Source organism: Halichoerus grypus, chromosome 5 (genome assembly GCF_964656455.1).
Source record: "Halichoerus grypus chromosome 5, mHalGry1.hap1.1, whole genome shotgun sequence".
Lineage (NCBI taxonomy): Eukaryota > Metazoa > Chordata > Mammalia > Carnivora > Phocidae > Halichoerus > Halichoerus grypus.
Window position 1 is genome coordinate 116587522 of NC_135716.1, and position 26173 is coordinate 116613694.

The window sequence follows — 26173 nt, forward strand, 5'->3', positions numbered from 1 at the left end:
GGTCCTGGGATCGAGCCCCGCATCGGGCTCCCTGCTCAGCAGGGAGTCTGCTTCTCCCTCTCCCACTCCCCCTGCTTGTGTTCCCTCTCTCACTGTGTCTCTCTCTGTCAAATAAATAAATAAAATCTTTAAAAAAAAAATCAATTTATATTTTACCACATAAATCTATTATTAGCAACTAGAAACTAATCCTAATTTAGAATCTCTTGTCACCTATAGTGTTCATTTTGAAGTTCTGATTCTGTGAAAAGCCTGTTTTGGGAAGTTAGTGTGTTCTTGATGATGACATCATGATAAATCCTGAGGTGAAATAGCCAGAGAATTTGGATTTAATGTCTTGTCAAAGCAAGCTCTTCTTCAGCAGTAACTAATACAGACTCTCCAAAAGGGGAACTGTTTAGAAGAAAATATTTCTAGAAGAAATTTATTCTGCTCATATAAAGTGTTGGGGTACTTTCACAAGACATCACTGTTTAATCCCAATTTTACCAGTTTTAAATTTCACTATAAAACAAGTCTCAACCTCTTCTTTCCCCAAACAAGGGAGCCACAGTTGTCTTCCACCAGCACTGTGGCCTATGTTCCTTAAGGCAATGATTCTTCATAATGACAGTGGTAGTGAGTTGGGAACAGAAGGCAGGGGGAATGTCATGCTTCTTGACAAAACATATCCCTTAGTATAAATTAAGAATTAACCTGTTAGCCTCCTCTAATAAATTCAGACTTGTTTATATTATACTATCTGATTAATGTCTTCCAACTTTGGAATGGAAATATAAGCAGTATAAATAATAGATTAAATAAGCTTATAAATAAAACCTTTTAAGAAACTTATAAATACATGTGTATGAATCATTAAATTACTATATTTAATATTTAACCAACTCCATTTAAAATGAAGACTATTCTGAGGTTGATTTTATGAAAAATATACCAGAACTTATGTATCCAAATGGGTTTCCTCCCCTTCAAAATAGTCACCTGGGCATCCATGCTGCAACTGTTTGAATGGTTTTGGAATTATTCTTGGTGACGCCTTTAGTCAGTTTGACTCACATGTGGAAAGGATGTCAAGTTTAATTTTTAGGTCACACATCAGCAATCTCAAACTTGACTTATTCTCATCTTAATTACTATCTGTTTTTCTATTTCAAATATAATAAACCTATCTCCAAAAGGATATTTGCCATCATCACTGAGGATATTTAAAGAACATGACAGAACTTTAGGAGCTCTTATAATTTTTATTTTTTAGCAACAGCTGTATCACTGAAATAATACTGCCTGTTGATATGACTACTGTGCACTGATTTGGATGCATTAAGTTCTGATAAGTTTGTTTAAACACAAAAACAATACCCTAAAGTCATATTCTACTCTTAGTAATAGACTGTAGCTTGCATGGTATAGGAGTAAAATATTTTACAAATTTTAGATTTATCAACCTAAGATTTTTTCTATGCAAAAAAACACTACTTACTGACGCTCTAGTTTCTGCAGCTTTTGCCTTTTTTAGTCTGGTTTTTGCAGCATCCAAATCCAGCCTTTTATTTTGTAATAGTTTCCTTTCTTTCTATAAAAATAGAAAAGAAAAAAAATAAAGGCTAAAGATGCTAAAATCCAGTAAGAGCATACACATTTAAAGTACCAGTCTCCATTAAATACATGAATCATCTGATAAACAAAGATCAATGATTACAAAATTGGCTATGAAGTAACACTTGACTCCTTTTTCTTATGGTTTTCAATTTTAAAATAATGGAGACATTCTAGATGCTGGGGAAATCTGGGAAAGATGGCAGGTGATGGCGGAAACAAAGAAATGCATATTTTAATATTTTGCGGTTTTGCCATCTAGGGAATGTTTTGCTCTATCATCTTGGCTGTCACAACTGGGGGGTGGGGAGATGTTACTAGGTAGAAACCAGGATGCTGCTAAATATCCTACAATGCAGTACAGCTTCTACAACAAAGAACTATTCTACCGAAAATGTCAGTAATGCCCAGGTTGATAAACTGTTTCAAACAGATTATCTAGGAAGTGCCAAGGTAAAGGAGGTATGGGCCTAGGTCAAAGTTCCTTGACACCCTAAGTGATCTACCTCAACGACTGGGCAGGCTCACTTAATGTGCCAGAGCACTGAAAGCAACTCTATTACTACAAAAGGAAATTTCAAATTTATAGAATAATGAATAAACATTAGTATGGTATCTTAGAATTCCTCATGGGAACTTCACCATAACAGGTAAGTTTATAAAAATTCACTGCTTGCTTTATTAATTCGCAGACAGATTTCATATATCACATTTCATCCTACTGACAATCTAATATTTTTTAAATTGTATTTTAAATTGTGGTTTTTCCTTTGTCTCAGGCAAAATACTTTTTACCCAGAGACAAATTCATTGTACACATACTGAGTTTCTAGAATATTTTATAGTAAGAAATCTGCAAATTAAAGTTTAAAGTAGTATTTACAATAAAGAACAATCTTGCAAAAATCTTAGGCAAAAAAAATCCACCTAGATCTTCACTCTCCATTGCTTAAAAAAAAACCTAAAAAATAATACTAGGCTTGGGAAAGTTACATTTATTTCTTCAGCAATAAAACACAGCTGAATGTCAGAAAATAAAATCAGCAATAACAAGACTTCTAGGGATGCAAACAACAGAAAGTTGAACAGCCAGAAATACAGTAATTAGGTTTTTGGCTCCCAGTTTAAATGAATAGCTAACATGGCTATACTCTGGAGGTATTTTGTGCTATATTTTTATAATCATTCCAGGAATTTCTCTACAAATTTTAGTGCTGGTAATGAACAACAATTGATGTAATCTCAATAACACTGCAGGGACACAAAAATGGAAGTTCTTTATTTTGGTTAGCTTTGTGTTCTGCTGAATATGTACCTAGCTAGATTATTTAAATTTTCTAATCTGCTACATCTACACAGTCCGTAAGAGGGCAAATTATTCATTAAAAAGTGTAATTATATATATAAATTATTTTACTAAAAAAAAGGGAACATTTTCCAACTCACAGCAATTGTTTTGTAATCTCCTTCTATAAAGTTTCTTAAAGGAGTGAGAAAATTTAAAGCTGATGTTTGAATCAGCTCTCTGTCTGCTGTTCCAATTCGTTTTTGTGTTTCTCCACATTTAATAAGGGCATTACCTGCAAAGGAAAAAAGTGTTTTTTTTTTTTTACCATCTTCTGGTAATGTCAGAAAATAAAATCAGCAATCTGATCTGCTTTAAAGTTAGTTGTCACTTGTTTACTTAAAAAATCAAAGAGAATTAGCTGTCATTAGTTTTATTTTAAAAGTAAATTTAAGATTATAAATATCTAATGAAAATGACAGGTTCAAGAAGTCCTTATCATATCACAGTTAACTGTACCAATTCAACCAATGGAACAAAAGAGGATAAATACACTAAAAAGTATTTATGATCACAGCTCAAACAGTGGAGATATGTTTAGAAAAACATAATGCTTAAAATATTTTCATAAGTAGATCAAGACAAAATTTGTCTACTATTTCTATATTATGCATGGGCCTCAAGTATCTTTAAATAATAATTGTATATTTGTATCTTAAGTCAAAGAAAAATCCATGTTTTGCAACACATATACCTTAATGTTTAAATAGGACAAGCTCAGTGGAAAACAGAGCAAAAAGAAAGGGAACCACAAGACCAAGGTTCTACTTCGAGTTCTACCTCTAATCTTCAATTCTGTGGATCTTAAATCCTCCATGTTAGGATGAGACTAGATTTGCTTGGCAAGGAAGATAATATAACATAGTCGTTAAGAGCTCCATGTCTGGATACAGACCTCTCTTTGAGTTACTAGCTATATGATCATAGATGAATTATGTAATCTCTCTAAGACTCAGTTTCCTTGTCTTCAAAATGGAGATAATAGAATTTATAAGTAGGCTGTAAGTGAAGACTTATGGAAATAATACATTTATTGTGTATGTTTAGCCCAATGCCTGAAATACTCAATTGTTAGTTATTATCAATTATAATTAAATAGATTCACAAAGCCCAATTCCAATAATCAAGGTACAGTCAATAGAACTACTACAGGTGAAAACAGATTAAGCATATTAAAAAAGGAAAAAATTTAGAAGGCTTTTGAATGTTTGTGCCCCACTAGGCCTTCAGCTTGGTGAAGGAAAGGGCGAGGTGTCCTTCATGTACCTTTATGACCTCCAGCATCTAACTGCTTCTGGCACAAGCAGGCACAAAAAATCTGTTTAATGTGTAAAATTTTTCTAAAATTAATAGTTAAAATTTAGAAATAAAACTATAGAAATTTTAATCATTTTCAGACTTCTCAAAGAAGTACCTTTTGAAGACCACAATGTAAGTTTCAGTTGTACATCTAACAGTCAATGGATTAACGCCATTCATTATACAGTATTTAGGTTATTTCCTTCTGACATAAAGGTAACTATTAAAACTTTAAGTTCAGGGGTGTCTGGGTGGCTCAGGCATTAAGCGTCTGCCTTCGGCTCAGGTCATGATCCCAGGGTCCTGGGATCGAGCCCCGCATCGGGCTCCCTGCTCGGTGGGAAGCCTGCTTCTCCCTCTCCCACTCCCCCTCCTTGTGTTCCCTCTCTTGCTGTGTCTCTGTAAAATAAATTAATAAAATCTTTAAAACAAAAAAACAAAAAAACAAAAAACTTTAAGTTCATTTTGTTCCAGAGTTTACGAACTATTTTATAAATCAGTACTATACATAGAAAATCATTTAATTTACCTACATTTCACACTCACATAAGGACCAATTTCCTGCAGAAGTCTTAATAAAGAGAATTATTTGCCATGAACAATAGGAAAAGAAGCTATAGAAATCTGAAATAGTCTTATATTCGGAGAAAATTAGATTTGGGGGATAATGAGCTTCAGAGTTATACACTGAAAAAGTCAGTACAGCAACTAAAAAAGCTGGCATAACTATAAAACATGATTATAGAAAATCTGAACTAGCTGAGGAAAATAGAATGAAATGTAATCCAAACATCCAAAGATAACCACTGTTAACATTTTTGTGGTAGTGACATTATTGTGTAATGAAAGCATTAGTGGTGTGTTCAAACACTATGTGCCAGGCATTTTATTACAAAAATAAATAAGCCCTCAAGAAAGCTTAAAAAAAATCATCTAGGGGAGACATATAAACAAAAATTACAATATATCAAAAGAAGTACTATAACGGAGGTTGCAAGATTCAATGGGAGCACAACTGAAGAATTCATTTAACTTTTAGATCTAAAATGATAAATGTGAATTCTCAAAATATATACTTAAATATATTAAGTTGAACCATTCATATTTACTGGTCATCTCTATTTCTTACTTTATCCAAAACTTAAACATAAAAAATTTGAAGTTAAAATTGATTCTACTAATATTAGGTAGATGTTAATGATGTCTCTAAGTAGTAAAAATCTAAAAGTAAAGCTAGTTTTTAGCAGATCTTTTTGCCTTTTGCTTACCATAAGCTGTTCCTGGGCCAAACTCAGTCCCTGCATCAATCATATATTGTCCCAAAAGTTCTGGGTTGTTTATACGACTTGGAGCTTTTCTATCCAGTTTCTCATAAACAAATTCTTCTATCCTGGCATCTAGGAGAAAGGTTTAAAATTATCAATGATTTCAAAAAAGCACAACTATTTAAAAAATTGTTTTTTTTCCCTACTACCCGTTTATCATCCTGTAAAATAAGATGAAGTTGGCATGCTTTTAAGTACATATCTTAATACATAATTATTAATTTTTATGTTAGAATATTATATAGCTCTATGAAACTTATACTTTAGAAATCTGTTAAAATATTTTGGCACAAAAATATTTACTTAAAGTGAAACTATCATATGATGAGATTCTAAAAGCACTGGTATTCACTTAATATCTAATGACGTTGCCTTTGCCCCATTCATAAATCTGATTTTTAACCTTAAATATATGTTCAATTTCAAAACCAGGGATTTCCAGCTATGAAAAACTGGATATAAAGTACCAATTAGAACCAAAGAGTCACATACTTTTAATACCTTTATCATACTTTTTTTTTTTTTAAGATTTTATTTGACAGAGAGAGACACAGCGAGAGAGGGAACACAAGCAGGGGGAGTGGGAGAGGGAGAAGCAGGCTTCCCGCAGATCAGGGAGCCAGACGTTGGGCTGGATCCCAGGACCCTGGGATCATGACCTGAGAGAAGGCAGACGCTTAACGACTGAGCCACTCAGGCGCCCCCCTTTATCGTACTTTTGTGTGCTCACATGGTCTCTCTCTTTCCTAGAGTCTAAATATAGGCATGGAAATTAAGGAATAGAACCACCTAGGTTTGGACCAGTCACAGCAGAGATCAGCAATATGATGTCTTGGCTTAATTTTATTGAATTTTGTTTAAAATACAAGATATACAGATACCTCTCAGCATGTATTCACTCAAAAGATTTCGTTAAAATATGAGACAGGTTAAAAGAAACAGTAGAATGCTAGTATACATGGAAAGGAAAAAAAATAATCAGTAAAATCTGAATAAATGCCTGGTTAGTGCAATATACAAAATATTCACACTTACACGGCTGCCTAATAGGTATGTGAGAGACAAATGAGAAAAAGATCAGTTTCCAGAAACAATGATTAACTATAAATCAAATTTATAGTCTAAAGAGAAGCTAAAAAAAAAAAAAAGGTTCCTTCTAAGCATCTCAGATAATTACTCTACAAGTGGAAGTTTCACACAGTGCACTGGAAACTTAAAAAGTGAACTGAACCAGTAACAGAAACACTTGAGGAGTCAGCATAAGCATTGATTATAATACATAAAATAGGCTATTGGAATAATACTCATTTATGTGGTAGACTCTGGAGCAGCATCAGAAGTTTTTAAGCAGGACTTTTAAAACCTTTAAATTAGTTCAAACCAAAAAGAGTCAGTTCAAAACACAACCATTTAAAAGATGTTAACTACATTTCAGAATTTCATTATCTGACTATGAGAGTGATTCTTAGCTTTGGTGCATTTCCATCTATTTGGTCAAAAGTTTAAAGTTGAATCCTATGTTGACTTCGTTCAGTTAATAAACATTTGGCATACTTTAAGTAAATGTTCATTTCAATAGGGCAGCAATAGACCATAATAAAATCTTAAAAGAATATGTGGGCAATACTGCTATAATGCAATATATATTTTTGAAAAACCCTAGGTTCCAGAAAATCATACTGTAAAAATTACAGGGCTTACAGGAAAAAGAGGTTTGGGTCTGACCACTCATAATCTGTGTAACTTTATAATCAGAGCACAAACAAAAAAATCCAATTTTGTTTACTACTTTAGACTTAAAACACTAACTAAAATTGTATTATATGAGCCATTGTAACTTTATACTAACGAAATTCCCGTTTATCAGTTGTGTATGAGTTTGCCATTCAGAAAAACATGTAGAACAGACTACTTACATGAAGAACTCTGGATAGAGCAAGGAACATAAGGAAAAATGTCTACTACTTTTTTAAGGTGCCCTGGTATATAATTTAAGTAGTCTTAAATGAGTAAGAAATACCACATAGTGCCCAAAGACAACAGGCCTCACTCAAAGTGTAAAAGGCCTATTTCAAAAGGTTACCATGATGGTACAGAATTACTAATGTTTTGTATAGTGCTTCAGGTTCATGGAATAGCAACAAAGTTTAAAGCCTGGAACTTAAGTTAGTATCTAAAAGTGAGCTTATGGCATTTCACAACATGGTCACAACACTGGGGAAAATGGGAAGGAAAGCATTTGCTGCTGCCTTTGTTCTTCAGTTTTGACGTGTAAAGCTCAGGGTGAAAAGACTGGGTGTTGATGCACCAGATTCTAGTTCAATTTCCACTTCTAATTAGCTATTCTACACTGTATAAAATGCTAACTTGTGATTTGCAATTAATAATTGTGCACCTTATTTGATAAATTACTGAGATGGGTGATCTGAAAAACCTTATAGTTGTCTAAAAATCAAATGGAATAATTTATGTAAAAATATCAAACAACATAAACATAAATAATTGGTAACTATGTAAGTTTCCATATAATTTTCCCTTAATTATTTGGGGACAATTTTCCTATTTTCACAGCCCTTCCTAACTCTTAAAATTAAAAGCTACTCCTGGGGCGCCAGGCTGGCTCAGTCCATTAAGTGCTGACTCTTGACTTTGGCTCAGGTCATGATCTCAGTTTTGTGAGATCGAGCTCCACGTTGGGTTCCACACTGAGCTTAGGATTCTCTCTCTCCCTCACCTTCAAGGAGTCGGGGGGAGGGGGCACTTGTATGTTCTCTTTCTCTCTCTCAAAAACAAAATTTACTCCCTGAAATTATCAAAAGGATTCTACAAAGGCATGGAAAACACAATTAATCAATTTGTTAGAGGGTACACAAAGAAGTGTTTATCATCCTCTTCTTCACCAAAAGCGCGCACGCGCACACACACACAAAACCCATACACCTGAAAGCCACAAACCAAAAACTGTTTTCCAATAGCCATCAAAACCTTTTTTTTTTTTTTACATCAAAAAAACCTACTAATGGTATCTTTTAATCAGATTAGTCAATAAGGTAGACAAAGGTAAAAAGTTTCTTACTTGGATTTGGCTGCAATAACACTTCAGTTTGTTTCATTATTTTTTCTGTCCATATTTTGGTACATTCAGCTTTGCTAAGAAGGTTCTCTAAGTGAGCATCCAGTTCTGTCTTCTCCGCCTGGCCAAGCTTTTCTTCTGTGAACTGTTATTAATTATAAAAAAAATTAAACATACCTCAAATACATTTTAGGAACCTATATCAATAATTAAAAACTCAAACCCAGACAATCCCGAACATACAAATAATTGTAAACCATTGCCTTGAATGTTTTTGCTCCTATGGCAATTTATCCATACCTCTTTTGTGGCACTTATGCTGACCTTCTCTCTCTTTTTTTTTTTTTTAAAGATTTTATTTATTTATTTGAGAGAGCGAGAATGAGAGAGAGAGAGAGAGAGCACATGAGGGGGGAAGGGTCAGAGGGAGAAGCAGACTCCCTGCTGAGCAGGGAGCCCGACGTGAGACTCGATCCCGGGACTCCAGGATCATGACCTGAGTTGAAGGCAGTCGCTTAACCAACTGAGCCCCCCAGGCGCCCCTATGCTGACCTTCTCTTAAGGTTATATCCTTAGTTCTGCTAAAATGGAGTGAACTCTACAGAGAATCTATATACTGCCTGGTATATAAAGTATATAAATATTTCTTACATCTAAAGGTAAGATAGTATAGTGATAAGGAGTAAGAACTTTGAGTAGGTTGGTGCTGAATTCAAATCCTGACAGCACTGCTTAATTTTGTGACCTGAACAGGCTTTTGAATATTTTCTTCTTAGGTATCTTCTATTATTAAAGGGAGATGATACATAACATACAGTACTTGGAGAATTAATTAAGAGTACGTATGCAAATCACTTTGTTCAGTGCCTGGTAATTATTATTTTGAATTTAAAAAAGGGCTGCTTATGTTTAATGTGGCTTTGTATTAATGGCACTTTAATCACACCTAGTTAGATAGGCTCTTATGGGATGTTCTGGGAAACCATCATTTGTTTCTTCAGGGTATGTTCCAACAATTGATTTATAGACTAACTTTTGGAACATATACTATTCCTACTATGGAGGAGCATTTTTTAAAGATCATAATATGTAGTTAAATATACTCAGCATATCAATTTTTATGACCTTGAGTGTGTTGGTTTTTGAGGAAAGGCAGCAATGCCCATACAAGAACAAAGAGGTAAAAAGTTTTCCATGTAGATTTTATGGAAACTTTTGAAGACTTTTAAATACTAGAAGTGATGACTCAGGCTGTTTATCATGTATATTTTTCCTCTAGAATATGTGGCTTTCTCCCATCATAACAGAGGCGTATCACTAGCACTAATTCTTTTTTTTTTTTTTTAAAGATTTTATTTATTTATTTGAGAGAGAGAGAATGAGAGACAGAGAGCATGAGAGGGAGGAGGGTCAGAGGGAGAAGCAGACTCCCTGCTGAGCACGGAGCCCGATGCGGGACTCGATCCTGGGACTCCAGGATCATGACCTGAGCCGAAGGCAGTCGCTTAACCAACTGAGCCACCCAGGCGCCCTCACTAGCACTAATTCTATACTCATTAGTTATGACTCATTTCTGGCTAACAGAATATAATGTTTACCTTGCTTTTTTCTTCCCTTTCATTTCTTAAAATATCTTCTGCTGCTCCATTTTTCTGAGTTTTATTATCTGTTTCTTTTAGCATCCTTCTTATTGGTCTAATACTTTCTGTTGATTATCAGTTAACAATTTTAGCTAAAAAGTCCTCTAGAATGTTAGTCTTAAGAGTCTGGTTACAACCCCCCATTGAAGGTCTTGTTCAGGGGCTAGAAATAAATGCTTCAATAGCTTTTGTAAAGCCTTAGGTCTTTTTGAGGGAGACTGGCCTGTAGCCAAGCCCTCACCCAGTGGGTGGAATGGGGAATAGCACTTCCAAAGCTACTGCCTAAGACCACAGTCTTGCAGTGTACTGTAACTGAGGATGGGAATAGGAGATGCATTAGGCAAAAGATCAAAACCCTGATGCCAAGGTCAGTTGGGTAACTACTGCAATTTCAGTTTTGAGAGAGAACTGTGGTATTCTCTATAGATCCCTGAAAATTTGAGGCTATCGACCTCTAAAGAGGGATAGATTAGAATTTCACATGTTCAAAGTCTACCTCTAATGGTTAAATAGATTCTCTCTCAGGTAAAGCAACCAATAAAAGGGAAAGAAAATGGGGAATATACCCATGTGAACATCACCTATAAAGGATGATCTACCAGTAGAGAAAAATTCTTAACTTAGCACCTTAATAAGAAAGTATATTTGTTTGTTTATTTGAGCTCTACTTATGTGAAGAGTATTTGTTTATTTGATTCACTCCTTGAACACATATTTATTAAGCACCTTCATATGTGCCAGGCACTATTCTAAGCACAAGGGTTTCAGCAGCCAGAAAAAACAGGTTTCTGCTCTTAGGAAGCTCCCATTTTAATGGGGCAGACAACAAACAATAATTTGATAATAAGAATGTAAAGATAAAAAGACAGTGGACAGAGGACTGAGTAGGTGGTCCTATTATTTCTTGAGTGAGTGACTGAACATTTAACTGAATGAATTAATGAATTTGAGTACAGAGGAAGGAAGAATTCAATCTGCAGGGAGAGGGGAAAACAGGAGAATCAGGGAAGGCTTCAAGGGGAGAGGGATATGCAACCTGGGCCTGGAAGGGGGGAAGAGGAGTTTTCAGTGTGAGATGTGGGTGGTTAGAAAAACAGCTTCTCTGAGCAGGTAACAATTGACCTGAGAGCAAACGATAAGAAATGAGGGATTTCTAAGGGAAGGGTAGAGAGTCCTCTGATGATTTATCTTCCAGTTGCATTTCTAGAAGATTCATTAGCACCACCTTTATACATGTTAATTTTTTATAGAACTCCTTATATTTAACAACCAAGAACAGATTAAAACAATAATCCATAGACTCATAATTTAAAAATCAGTATTTAGTAGGTCAGTTTTTGTGCAAGGCACTCTGCTAAGAACTAGAAGACATGGTTGCTGTTACAGGAGAGCTAAATGAAAACTATTATCTAAACAATATAAACTTACAGGCCTATTTTCTTCAGTACATAAAATTATGTTAAACTTTATCTAACAGTGGCTGGGTGATGGACACTGGGGAGGGTATGTACTACGGTGAGCACTGTGAATTGGTGTAAGACTGATGGAATCACAAACCTGTACCCCTGAAACAAATAATACATTATATGTTAATAAAAAAATTAAAAAAAAAAACTTTAACAGATGTTTTAGAAACATTGGAATTAGAGGTACAGGCTAGAAATTACTTAAAAATGTCTATAAATAGCAATTTATAAACAGTAGTTTATCAGTAAGTTTATCTAACACAAGTTAGGTTTCAGGGCAAGTTTTCTCCCAATAATATTTCGGCAAGTTAACTAGAAAGTTAATTATTTGGAAAATAAAATATTTCAAACTTCAGGTCAGAAGGCCCATTTGCTTAATTATTTAATTACTTTCTCTATGACTCTCATTATACTACCTTATAGTATCTTTCATTAAATACTTTGCTTTTTAGTGAAAAGACAGAATGTATAACAGCGCCAAGCTCAGTATTTGCAACATGTCATTTTTTAGGAGTCTGAGCAAGAAATAAAATAAAGTGACTTATAATATAAGATCCCATAAACACTGTAAGGAGGTTTTTAGTATTTTAGTTCAGAAGGGCAAAAAACAAAACCCAAAAATATAAAGAATGCTTAAGAATGAGTGAGATAAAGTCTGATTATAGAAAACCAGTTTAGAAAACAGCAGTTCTGTAGGAAAGCCCACGTGAGCAGTGTATTAAGTACCAGTAATAAAGTCTGATATTTACTTGCATTTTCTGAGAGTAAAAACAGTTGCTATTCTTTTACTCTACCTAATTCTGTGCTTTGAATTCCAATATGTTATATATGGTCTTGTTTTATCCTTTGTTTTTAACGTTTTCTTTTCTCAATAAGATGATTTATAAGAACTTTTTTTTTAAACTTCTGTATTTTTAACAGTGTCAGGGCGTAGCATAAATTAGAAAATGCCATATAAGCTGTGCATTTTATATCAAACACTCCAAAAAACCCCCTTTATAATATGTAGGTAAGAATCAAAACTTTATTGATGAACATTTTGCCTAAGGTGTCAGTGTCGTGTTTCAATTTCACATGTTTATTAAAATCATAGTCTCATTCCACTATAAGACTTCCAGTAAATACTTGCTGATTTCAAGAAATTAATATTTTCTATTACCATTATACAAATATATTTCAGTTCTTCCTTGCCCCTGTGTCTTTGTTCACAGCACTCTGGTCAGATGGATCTTATAGCCCACCTCAGCTTCCTACATGTATTCAGTAATTATCAAATTAAGGATAACTTTAATCCTATCTGGAATGAACAAAAAAGGTGGGGGGTACAAAAAAACACTGCTAACGTTATCATATATTTAAGTTGAAATTATACATTTAAATTTTATTAAATACATAACTGTAAAAGACATAGTATCTCCCATGATTTTATTGTGGGGGTTTAAGGATTTTTTTCCATCATTAATCAGAAGGTATAACACATTAAGTTAACAATACAGTACCATTTAATACATACATTTTTCTCTAATACATTTTAACAAAGCATCTACTATACAATATGATGAGTTATATCAACTAGATTTAGGTTTAAATTGTTAATCAAAATACTTATGGGGTATATATTTTCTTCCATTATATGTGAGATGTAGAAGCAGCACATGACATGGTTCTTGCCATCAAGGATTTTATGGTCTTAAGAAACATAAAATGATAATAATGATATGCTTCTGAGAAAGACAAAAGATCTTCTCCTTCTTTAAAAAATTAAAAATCCTTCTCTTAAATACCAAAAATTTAAAATTTTACTCTTAAAACTTTTAGTTTTCAACATCTTTAAGTCCAAAATCATTAGTTTGTAGTCTCCTTTTTTTTTTTTTTAAAGGAGAGAGAGCACAAGCAGAGGGAGAAGCAGACTCCCCGCTGAGCAAGGAGCCCAATGTGGGACTCGATCCCAGGACCCTGAGATCATGACCTGAGCCGAAGGCAGTCGCTTAACCAACTGAGCCACCCAGGAGTCCCTAGTTTGTAGTCTCCTAACAGCTGTTAAAAACTATAGTTGATTTTAAGCATTTTAATGAATGTTTAGTAGTTTTAATAAAAATCTTTGTGAAAACAACCTATAATGAAAGTCAGAATGTCACAGAAATCAAAATCCAATGTTCTCCACGAGATAATTTGATGTACAGTTCTTTCATAATTATTTCCTTAGTAATACAGTAAAATGACAAGGGAACAGAAAGCTTAATCCCCTCTTTATATATTTTCTCTAAACACTGCTTTAAGGAAAGGACTGTCTTTGAGTCAGCCACATTACGCCAGGCACTGTGATCTTTTCTTTATTACAGGATAGGCATATAGCCTACAGTATAAAACATGGAGCCTAGATTCTATACCATGCTTTACCACAAAGAGAAAAGGATAACAAGTAAAGAGGCTTTGTGATGAAAGACATCTATTTAGTATGAACTCTCATCATCAATTCTTTGGGTGAAGTAATATTTTAAAAGTTATCTAAACTTCTTGGGGGAAAAAATGTATAACACAAATTCTGATTATAATGTGTTAGTAAACTGTAAAGTAGATACTTCTCAACTTATTCTCAATTTTGGCTGCTCTTTGGAATTACCTGGGGAGTTTTCAAAAACAATGATGCCAAATCCAACCCCAAAGATTCTACTTTAACCAAACTGGGGTGTAGCCTGTAAAGATTCCTCAGGTAATTTTAAGTGCAGCTAAGACTGAGAACTACTGTTCTAAGCTCGTAGATGATTATTTTAACATCAGGTTAACAAACCATCTTCTATCTAGTAGTTTACTAAATTAACATCAATAACACCAAAGGATATGAAGTTTTGGGTAACAGTAAATATGCAAAGTTTTTACGTAATGAGAAAATGTATGGACTTTGAATGTGACATGTTTTGTTTATTAGAATTTGAGAGACATGGTAAAGTTGTTACAGTTTAAATTCCATAAAGGAAACAGGATTTCAAAAGGGCTTGGACCAATGTTTGGACAAGTTGGAATTCCATCCAGATAGGATCTAACAGGAGTTAGTTGAGGGCAGCAGCATATTCATCTTTACCTCTCCAGCTTAGACACACCATTTTTTGCTAAATAAAATCAGAGATGAAAGCCAAGCTTGCAACTAAATATTAAAGACTTTCCCCCCCCTCAGAAAACAGCTGGCATTCATGAAGTTCATAGTATAACTTCAGTAGTTAGGTTCAAAGGAAATGTTAGAAAATTAAAACGAAACTCCTAAGTAATTAAAGTTGAAATTTTTTTTTGGAAAGCATATGGTCTTATTTTAAAGATGGTGAGCAAAGTTTTGCTTCAGTATCAATTCTGAAGTAAAAATGTGTCCACTTGAAACATTTATCAAATGAAGTAACAGAATAGTACTTCAAAAAATGGATATTTACTACAAAGAAAAAATAATTACGACAAAATGGGGCTAGACTATGAAGTCTTTGAGGGCAGCAACTAGGTCTCATTCATCTTTGTACTTCAGTGCCAAGCACCTAGGATGGTACTCAATAAATACAGATTGAATTAAACAGTTTAATATTTTAGACTGGCATTAGTCAACTTCAAGTTCAGCAGATATAATGTTAGAAAAATACTAATAAAAAGAACAAAATTATTTAACATGCTAAATGATTCAAAGAGTAAACTTTGCATATGGATACCCTGCCTGGTTGAAATGATATAAAAAATTTAAAAGAACAATGTTGGATACTGTGAGAGGGGAATAAGAAACAGAGTTGATACAAACTTTATAATAAAGATGGGAAAGCCATAGAGAAACAGAATTTTATAGCTCCGAGGGACCTTACATAACAGTTCATTAGAAGAAAAATGCCACATGATCGTACAGAATTGAAAAATGCCACAGGAGTTCACTTCAAGCTCTTGTGGTCTGAGGTGGACTTTAAGTTTTATCTCGAAGGGAAGGAAAGACTACACAAAGAGGGAGGGGGTAGAGGACATTCATGATGAGTTTAACTGTATGAACAAAAAAGTCTACAGTTAGAAAAGTACAAGGTATTTTGGAAATTAAAAAATAATTTGATAGCAATACAGTGTTTATATATGAGTGAGAGAAAAGACAAGGCTGGAAAGGGGTATGTAATGCTCAACTAAGGAGTCTGGACCAAAAAGACAGATACTAAGAATAAATGTCTTTTAAGACAGTATTAAAGTAACAATTTATGGAGGACAAATTACCTGATACTTTTGTATTCTATTATTTTGAGGGAGTTAAGAATAATAAAAGCACCCAAACAGACTGTTAAGGAATGAATATATCTATTCATCATATATTTTTACCTCAACGTTCTTTCAAAGTTGTAAGGCAGATAAACAGATTTTATGAGTGAGAATAGAGTGATGAAACCCATTTGTATGTTTAACAGTTTTTCTTTTTTAAAACAGGGAGTGTTTACTTGTTAACATAATAACATAAAAATTTTTAAGTAAAATGAAAAAAGATATGGCAGTTGGCCACCCAAAGAATGGTCTATTCCTTAAGGTATAATTTGATTTGAATAGAAATTATTATTTAGAAATGTGAAAGCTAAATTCCATTCCTACTGTTCTTATTGCTTATAATGAGTAACTGGCATAGTTCTTACCCTATTCTTAGCATGAAACTTGGCACTTGACACTATACTGATGTCAATGCAATTTAGCCTGGGAATTCAGTTATTGACTAAATACTAAAATGACAAAGCAATGTTTTTGTTGAAAATTACCAAACAACATTCCAAATTTCACGTGTTACATTTTGGAATTATTTTTTTTCCTTACATAATGAAAAAACAAAACAAAACAACAGTACTGTGCAAAATGTCAAAACATTCAAAAGTATGATAGTATAATGAAACTCAGCTTCGTAACTGTCAACATTTCGTCAATGTTTCAACTACTCCCCTTTTCTCTCTTCTGGAATATTTTAAAGCAATCCTCAGACATGATATAGTTTATACATAAATATTTCGGAATCTATTTCTAACAGATACAGACTTAATATAAAAAGACATACTGAAGTCTGTTCCTCCTGAAATTTTTCCCTTCTTCAGTAAATGGCTCAAGCCAAAACCTTACAGCCATCCGTAACTCATCTTTCCTCCTTCCTACCCTAGAGCCAATCTGGGAAGCAATACTGAATAGATTCTGAACCTTCCCTGCTATCACTTTCACCTAAGTTATATCACTTTTTGCCTATCCTATGGCTACAGCTCCCTAACTGATGTCCTTAGTACCCCAGAACCTCAGTCTTTGCACTTGTTCCTTCTGCCTAAATTGCTTTTCCTCCAAAAAATTGGAACTGTCACTTCCTTGAGGTCTTTTGGAATTTGATCCTATTGGAAAGGCTTGCCATGATCATTATGTCTATACAACATGGCAAAAACTGCCACCCCCACCATTTACTTATTACCTCTGGCCTTTTTCTCCATCACCTGATGTATTTACTGTTAGATTATAAGCTCCAGGAGGGCAGATGTTTTGTTAATTTATTCACTGCTGTATCACCAGTGTCCAAAACAGTGTAAGGCAGACATGGAGTAGGCATGAAAGTATTTAATACTGAAAATTATTTGATAGCTCAAGAGATTAGGACAGACTTTAAAAACTAAAGAATCTGAAACAATGAGTAATTAAAATTCATCTAGGGTACTCTTTTGAGAACTTTGCTAGATTTTTTATATCAAGTCTATTGACAATTTAAATCAAATTCTAGTACATGTGTCTGTCCTATTTAAGCACTGTGGATTATGTACCTGAAAACATACCTGTCTTTAAAAGTGTCATTATAATGTCAAATCTCCACTCAGCAAACAAAATCATTGGGAATCAGCAATAAAACACCAAAGGCCTCTTTTCAGTTAACATTAAGTCTCACAAATCAAATTCATTTCAGACCTTCAAGCACTCATTCTTCTTGCTCCCCATCTTTGAGCTATTAAAAGTAGGTTAATTTAAATCAAGAAATTATTTTAACCATACAGCTCAATGTCTTTACAATATAGCTTATATTTTCATGGAGAATAGGGAGATGAGGGTTAAGGCAGCTAGCTTATTACTCACTATGCAGATTACTATGAGAATCAAGACCTAGAAGGAATGTCCCATGCCGTAAGTGCTATCTGCTTAAGTATTATTGAAATGCTCAGACTGTAGTACCAGATGATCTTTAAGGTCTCTCTAGCCTGTAACATTCTGTTACTCCATATCTACAATGCCTACCCTGGAAGAGAGAAGCAGCTTGCAATGAGTAGTAGTAGATCAGACAGCACTTGGCTATTTACTAGCCATGCCAGTTAATCAAGTTTCTTAACCTCTCTAAGGCTACTTCCTTATATATGAAAGGAGTTAATAATATCTATCTGGCAAAATTACAGAAAGGATAGTAGGTAATCTGTCAAATGCCTTGCAAATGTTTGACGGCTTTTTCACAATATAGGCAGCTATTACCTTGCTCTAGTTCTACCATGCTTTTGCCAAGAGCAGTGCAACGTAAGATCAACTATACCAATAAAATTGCGGTAAAGGAGACAAGTATAGTAGTAAAGGCAGGACAACTGATTTACATTTCAGTATCAGTTTGGTATGCATATTAGAAAACTATTTTTGTTTTCTCTTTACAAAAGAGAATGTTGTTGCTACTGTGACTATGCCATTAACACCAGATTGTTTATAACTCATGTTGTGGTGAAATTTACATCTGTTCATAGCTTTAACTGAGTTGGCATAATGTGGGTGATGACTGTGGAAAACTGTCCAAGTTCCCTAGACTGATACTTCTTTGTGGAATGCCGCGAGAGAGCTAAATTTCCCCCTTAAAGTGTATTTGAAACACAAAACTCTGACAACAGGCAAAACAGGAGTCTCCCCCTCCCCCCTCTCCAAGCCCTACTGCCGGTGCTTCCCATTTTGAGAATGAGTGGGAACCCCCCAACTCCAGGCTTCCCAAGGCCTTGGCGGAGTAAGGACGCCAACTGGTGATCTCCATTTCACCCGCGGACTGCCTAAGCCCAGCGACCGTCCTTTCAGGGAGAGAGAGAGAGGGCTGGAAGGAACTGTGTTGGCAGCTCTTTGGGTTCAGGGGCAGGAAAAGGAAACTTCCTTCTTGGACTCCGCGGGGAGAGTGAGGGAGACGAAAGGAAAGGGTGGGGGTGGTGCAAGAAAGGTCTGTGTCTCGGTTACCGCGCGGGACTCGCAGGGCCCTCGCCCGCCCCAGGAGGGCGGCCACACCAGCACCGTCGTCGTGGGGCCAGAAAGGAGGGCGGTGCTGTGTCTCGGCCCGGAGCCGAACTCGAGATGTCCTTCAGGGGCCGGGGAAGCTCCCGGCAGCGTCCCCACCCCGCCTCGCTTCCGGGGAAGCGGCGGTTGAACGGGAGGTGGGCAGAAAACGGCCGCCGGACCCGGAGGGGCACCAGGCCGCGCCCATCAGCCAGGCCTCCGGCCGCAGGCCTGCCAGCCAGTCGGTGAGGCCGGGTGCGGAGAGCGCCGCCGCCTCGGGCAGCCCCTCCTTGGCCCTCTCGGGCGCCGCCGGCCCTCCCCCCCACGCCCCACCGCGGTACCTGCACTGCACGACTGAGGAAGGTTCCCGCGTCGGCCGCCAGCTTCTTCACGTTGAAGTCCATGATGTTCATCCTGGGCGGCAGCCGGGCGGAGCTGCCGGCTGACCTAGCGGGGAGGCGCCGCGGCCGGGCTGGGGCGCCGGGCGAGAGTGGCGGGGGCAGACGTGGTAGGTGGAGGGAGGCGGCGCCAGCTCCGCCGCCGCAGCTGTCGTTTCCGTGAAGGGGAAGCGAGAGGGTGGGGCGAAGGGAGAGAACGAGCGCTTCGGGGCGGGCCGCGCGCCCAGGCGGCGGCGGCGGCGGCGGCGGCGGCGGCCGAGACGCAGGGCCTGCTCCGCCGGGAGTGGGGCGTTAGCGTCGGCACTAGCCGCGGTGGGCGTGTCGGACACTGACCGACTGGTAATCCGCCGTGTGGGGCGGGGTCTCGGACGGAGGAAGCCGGCGCGGGCCGCGGGGTGGAGCCTTTTCAGAGGTTATTGCGGGAACAGCGACCCCTTCTGGATCGCCGCGGCGCAGTCGCTGGGCGCGCCGGAAGCTCGGCCAGCCGCCCAGGAGGGAGGGTCACGTTACCCCCGAGAAGGGAGTCTCGGGGTCGTAGAGCTGCTGTAGGTTTGCATTTAAGCCCCTGAAAACTAAAAGCAGAGACAACCCAAATTCCCCTTTTTTTTTAAGAGAAAATTTGAAAATTGTAGTATAGAAGTACACTATCTGTGAAATTAGAACCAACAGCTCCCTGTCATCTTGTAGCACAAGCGCCCCGCTTATCCCGGACGCCTGGTGGCACTCGGCGAACGTTTGCTATTAGAATAGGGTTGAACTTATAGTTCCCACCGAGTCTGTTGTTCATTCAGCATTACTGAGAATCTTCTGTGTACCAGGACTGAATCAGGTGCTGAGATACCATGCTGAACAAGACTGTCCCTGGCCTCAAGGAGCTCTCAGTTCGGTTACTTGACAACCTTCGGGGACATCTCCACACCCACCTCAAGCTCTGTTAACTATTTGCTGCTGAAGGGACTTTGTGACTGTTTTAAGGCAGCAGGCCCACGCTGGATTACGGGAGGAACATGAGATGCCTACTGTGTGCAAAGTGCGGTGACGGGGGACACAAAGTGCCAGGTGGAGGACGCAAAGAAGTATAAAATGGTGAGTGAGATAGAATAACTCTTAACCCTTAACATTCAGCCTGGGGAATTTTAATAAATGAGAATATGATGTGAAATCTGTTCAAGAGCCCATGATTCCAAGTAACTTTCTTTTTTTTTTAAAGATTTTATTTATTTGACAGAGAGAGACACAGCGAGAGAGGGAACACAAGCAGGGGGAGTGGGAGAGGGAGAAGCAGGCCTCCCGCGGAGCAGGGAGCCCGATGCGGGGCTCGATCCCAGGACCCTGGGATCATGATCATGACCTGAGCCGAAGGCAGACGCTCAACGACTGAGCCACCCAGGCGCCCCTTCCAAGTAACTTTCTAAGCATCTTTCTTTCATGATGCCAACCTATGCTTGAATTACGTTAAAACAGGAGATAGCACAGAGGGAGAGACAGTATTTCAAGAATAAGAAAACACTCCATGTTATTTTTTGTCACTGTGTCCTTTCGTTACATTAGGGCTGGGAAAATGCAGGCCCAGCAGGCAATGAAATGAGCTCATGTTTGTGCTTTAATGTTTTACTGAAGCGGTCACAGAAGCAGTAGCTGTTGTTAAAGGCTGAAAGATTAGTTCCTAAAGACAAAAAGAATAGCAGATACGTATAAATGTTTGTGTTCTTTTATTTTTTTGTGGTGGTGACAGAAACAACCACTTCTTTCTAAGGTAACTCCAAAAGAATGAGTCTCCAAGACCAAAACTACTCCGTGTATCTTTCACCTCAACCTGTTTTCCCAGAAATATGAAAAAAGGAAATATGTAATCAGGAATCTTGTTTTTCATTTATTGTCCATTTTAGATTTTTATGTGGAAAAGCACTTTCTCTCTTTCTGGACATCTGTCTTCACAATAAGTGTATTTGCTGTAATCTATGTTCATTCCATTTTAGGATCACAAAACTGTGTCCACCATTAATAGAAAAAACTCTGAATCCTCTTCCTCAAACATGTAGATCTTCCTAACTCGAAAAAAAAAAAAACTTCACTTCTAACTTGTTGAGCACTTTAGAGCTGTAATACTGTTTCTCTTGTTTCACTGACAAAATCATAAGACTGGTGTATTGCCTCTATTCTCTTACTATCCATTTCCTGCCTGTTTCAATGCAGTTGACTTCCATTGCTATAACTACACCTAAATAGCATTCTTGAGATTGCCAGTTATCTTCTTGATAAACTCATTGGCTTTTTCTCAGACTTCCACAGGACTCTATTCTCCGCCTTCCCAATGATGCACCCCTTTATAGGCCCTTATTATTTCCTGGTTTGCCCTCTACCTCCTGGACTTGTCCATTCTATTCTGCTGGCACTTCTGATGGCTTTACTGTAGGTATTCCTTAAGTTCAATGTTTAGCACTTTTTTTTAGTTCTCTTTTCTTTGATTAGTTTCTTAATCATGACTTCAATTATACCACTTCATTCTTTCATGCATTGATTCAGTAAATATTTTTTGGACATCTACTGTGTGCCACATGGTAATATTCTTGTGGCTGGCAGGCAACAAGACAGAACAGCCCTTGCTCTCATGGGATTTTATAACTAATCTGGTAAGACAGAAGTTGAATAAGTAAAGTGTGATGAAATGCCAAGGAGGAATCCAGAGTGCTTTTAAATGTTCGTTTCCAGCCTGTACCTAGTAACCTGAATTCTAATTTGGAGGTTTGGTCTTCCTGTAAGCGTTCTAGATCACCTTTTAATGCCTTCTTTTTCTGTCCCCTATACTAACTTCTTATTCCAATACAAAGTATTATGAAAGCAATATTTTTAAGATCATACAAAGTGCTGAATACCTGAAATCTTCCCCCAAATTTTTAGCTTAAAAAAAATAAAACCTTTATAAAAATGGTTTTGTAGGTAGTATGATATGCATTTTAATTTTTTTTTGCTGGTGGCTGACAAGGTGTTCATTACCTCATGTCTAGACCAATGACATCTAAAGTGGTGGAATATGTACTTCATTGGGGTATGCAATATGACCCACTGGAGTGCAGAAAAAATATTATAAGTTTGGTTTGTATTTTATCTAACAAATAGGAAAAATTTGTTTCATTAATTTTTTCAAAAATATGGATTGACCCTGGTGTCCTTACTTTGCACTTTAACATTTAGACACATGCCACAGATAGTAAATGAGGTATCCTAAGGGAAGAATGGGAATTTCACAACTTGCAAGAGTTGAAATTAGTAATTTCCTTTAATTATTTGCATCAGCATGTGGTAACATAATACAGTGTGGCTGGTTAAGTGTATTTATAGATGATATTATCGATCCAGTTTTAACTAAATAAACCTCCACAAAAATGGGCAAGTAGCCTAAAGAGTTTTCCCCACCCTCTTATACTGTTGGTGGGAATGCAAACTGGTGCAGCCAGTCTGGAAAATAGTATGGAGGTTCCTCAAAAAGTTAAAAATAAAACTACCCTATGACCCAGCAACTGCACTACTAGGTATTTATCCAAAGGATTCAAAACTACAGATTCAAAGGGGTACATGCACCCTGAATTTTTGGGAAGATTTTATTTGAGGGGGGAGAGAGAGAGAGAGAGCGAGCATGGCGCACCAGTGCTAAGGGCAGAAGGGGACGGAGAGGGACAAGCAGACTCCACACTGAGCACTGAGCCTGATGCAGGGCTTGGTCTCATAACCCTGAGATCATGACCTGAGCTGAAACCAAGAGCCGGTTGCCCAACCAGCTGAGCCACCGAGGTGCCCCCACCCTGATGTTTATAGCAGCATTATCAATAATAACTAAACTGTAGGAAGAGCCCAGATGTCCCATCAACTGATGAATGGATGAAGAAGATGTGATATATATATACATACACACAGTGGAATATTACGCAGCCTTCATAAAGAATGAAATCTTGGGGCACCTGGGTGGCTCAGTCGTTAAGCGTCTGCCTTCGACTCAGGTCATGATCCCAGGGTCCTGGGATTGAGCCCCACATCGGGCTCCCTGCTCCGTGGGAAGCCTGCTTCTCCCTCTCCCACTCCCCCTGCTTGTGTTCCCTCTCTCTCTGTCTCTCTGTGTCAAATAAATAAAATCTTTAAAAAAAAAAAGAATGAAATCTTGCCATTTGCAGTGATGCGGGTGGAGCTAGAGTGTATTATGCTAAGCTAAGTAAGTCAGTCAGAGAAAGACAAATGCCATATGTGGAATTTAAGAAACAAAACAGATGAACATATGGGAAGAAAAAAAAAAGTGGGAAGCAAACCACAAGAGTCTCTTAATGATGGAGAACAAACTGAGGGTTGATGGAGGGAGGTGGGTGGAGGATGGGCTAAATGGGTGATGGGGATTAAGGAGGGCACTTGTTATGATGAACACTGGGTTTTATATGTAAGTGATGAATCACTAAATTCTATTCCTGAAACCAATATTACACTATATATTACCTAACTAGACTTTAAATAAAAATTTGAAAAGGGAAAGAATTTCCCCAAAGAAACCATCATTACAGGTAAGTAAACAAGAAATGCCCAGAGTCGAATATATCAGGAAAGCTGTTGAAATATGGATTAAAAGATGATTAAGGGGCTCCTGGGTGGCTCAGTTGGTTAAGCGACTGCCTTCGGCTCAGGTCATGATCCTGGAGTCCCGGGATCGAGTCCCACATCAGGCTCCCTGCTCAGCGGGGAGTCTGCTTCTCCCTCTGACTCTCCTCCCTCTTATGCTCTCTGTCTCTCATTCTCTCTCTCTCAAATAAATAAATAAAATCTTTAAAAAAAAAAAAGATGATTAAAACTTGGTTCCAACTTTCAAGGAACTCATAATCTAGTGGGAGAAACAGATTTGTAAAGTAAAACACAATGTGAAAACTATAACCATACAAGTTTGTATGTAAGATTGGGCAAGAGGGGCACCTGGGTGGCTTAGTTGGTTGAGCATGAGATTCACGGTTTTGGCTCAGGTCATGATCTCAGGGGCGTGAGATCAAGTCCTGCCCTGTGTCAGGCTCCGCGCTCAGCGGGGAGTTTGCTTGGAATTCTCTCTCCCTCTGCCCCTCCCCCCTCCACTTCCGTGTGCGCGCGCTCTCTCTCTCTCTCTCTCTCTCTCTCTTAAATAAATAAATAAATCTTAAAAAAATTAAGAAAAAGATGGGGGAGAGTGAGAGGAACGGGGTATTAGCTAACAGGATAATAGAGGTGATAATTAAGATTTCTGGCTGGGTTTTCATTGAATTCATCTGGAAGATTGAAGTTTGAGGGTGAGGAGAGATGATCAGACTTTTAATTTAGAACATTTTTGGGTAGTGTGGATAATGAACTGGGGAAGGGCAAAGACAGATAGGAAGACCAATTAAGATTCTGTTGCCATAACTCACCCTGTACTCTGCTATCTTGATATTTTAAATTTAGAAATCTCATTTTGACCAAAATTCCCTCATTTGATCTCTCATTCCTTTGCTCATTTAGTGTGTTCTTACTATCATCAAAGCCTGCAGGCCCATGCCTCATTATTGTTCTTCCGATTTTTAACTCTCACCAGCACTCTCAGTTCCCTCTATCCTTCTGACCCATCAACCTACATTCCCAAATGAATGTTTTCTCTGTTCATGCTCTCAAACTGCCAAGCATTTTTAGGGAAAATGACACAACCTTGTAGATGGATGCTACTACCAATGCATGATTGCCGATTTCCATTGAACCTTTATAATTGCTTAGAAGTGCTTTTACTTCTTCCTAATGAACTCCTCCTCGTACTTCTGCAGACCCTACTGTATAACTTTGCCACTTCCTTTAAGATGCCTGCTTTATTCTCATATGTCCTTATTCTCAGCCTTTGATACTTTTTCTTAACAGAGAAACTATAAAAAAAACTCTCATCAAGCTATTTGGCAGGAGTTCCTTCAATCAAATTCTCATATTTCCACCTTTTGTCCTTTCCACCCACCCTGCACACCCATCGTTATTGCCAAATGCTTCAAAGGAAGAGGTATCCCAGGTGTTCTCTTCTGAGTCAAGGAACTGCTCGCTTAATCTTGGCTGTGCATTGGCATCACCCGGAAAGTTTAAGCAACCACTGATGTCTCAACCCCACCCCCAGAGTGTGGACCAGGCATTGGGATGTTTAGAAGCTCCTCCAGGTGATTCTAATGTGTGCCCTAGGTTGAGAATGAACCCATCATCCTCTGAAAACTTTCTCCCCGGTCTCTAGCCTATGCTTATAGGCAGATTCCCTTTCTCTCTTTTTTTTAAAAAATATTTTATTTATTTATTTATTCATGAGAGACAGAGAGAGAGAGGGAGAGGGAGAAGCAGGCTTCCCGTGGAGCAGGGAGCCTGATGTGGGACTTGATCCCAGGACGCTGGGATCGTGACCTGAGCTAAAGGCAGACACTTAATGGCTGAACCACCCAGGTGCCCCAGATTCCCTTTCTCTTACTGGATTGGGTCCCTCAAGGGCAGCAGCCATTTCTTATGCATTCTTATAGTTTTATGGTCTACATTCCTGGCAACATAGTGGATTCTCAATTTGTTAAATGAATGAAGTAATCAAATCAAGATGTATACAGTTCTTTTGTGGCCCCTCCTCTCCAATCTAAATGTCCAACTACAGATTGAATATTTCCAGTGCTGAGCCTGTTTAGTTTGCTTTTCTTTTGTTTCTTTTTTTAAAGATTTTATTTATTTATTTAAGAGACAGAGTGAGCGAGAGAGAGAGAGAAAGAGCACACGAGCAGGGGCAGAGGGAGAGGG

At 37.6% G+C, this 26173-nt stretch overlaps 1 protein-coding gene across 6 annotated transcripts in view; it reads right to left on the bottom strand.

The window, feature by feature from the left end:
* SH3GLB1 (SH3 domain containing GRB2 like, endophilin B1) overlaps positions 1-19660 on the bottom strand; it is a 34414-nt gene extending 14754 nt beyond the window's left edge. For 3 of the 6 annotated variants that reach the window (XM_036073287.2, XM_036073286.2, XM_036073285.2), the window contains exons 1-5: positions 19331-19660; positions 8642-8783; positions 5509-5637; positions 3043-3176; positions 1481-1573 (exon numbers count right to left, since the gene is read on the bottom strand). In XM_036073287.2, the coding sequence (XP_035929180.2) occupies positions 1481-1573; positions 3043-3176; positions 5509-5637; positions 8642-8783; positions 19331-19402 (570 nt within the window). In that variant the 5' untranslated portion in view covers positions 19403-19660. The remainder of the gene's footprint in view (positions 1-1480; positions 1574-3042; positions 3177-5508; positions 5638-8641; positions 8784-19330) is intronic. The other 3 variants (XM_078072796.1, XM_036073289.2, XM_036073290.2) reach the window with 3 other exon arrangements.
* Positions 19661-26173: the final 6513 nt, after the last annotated feature.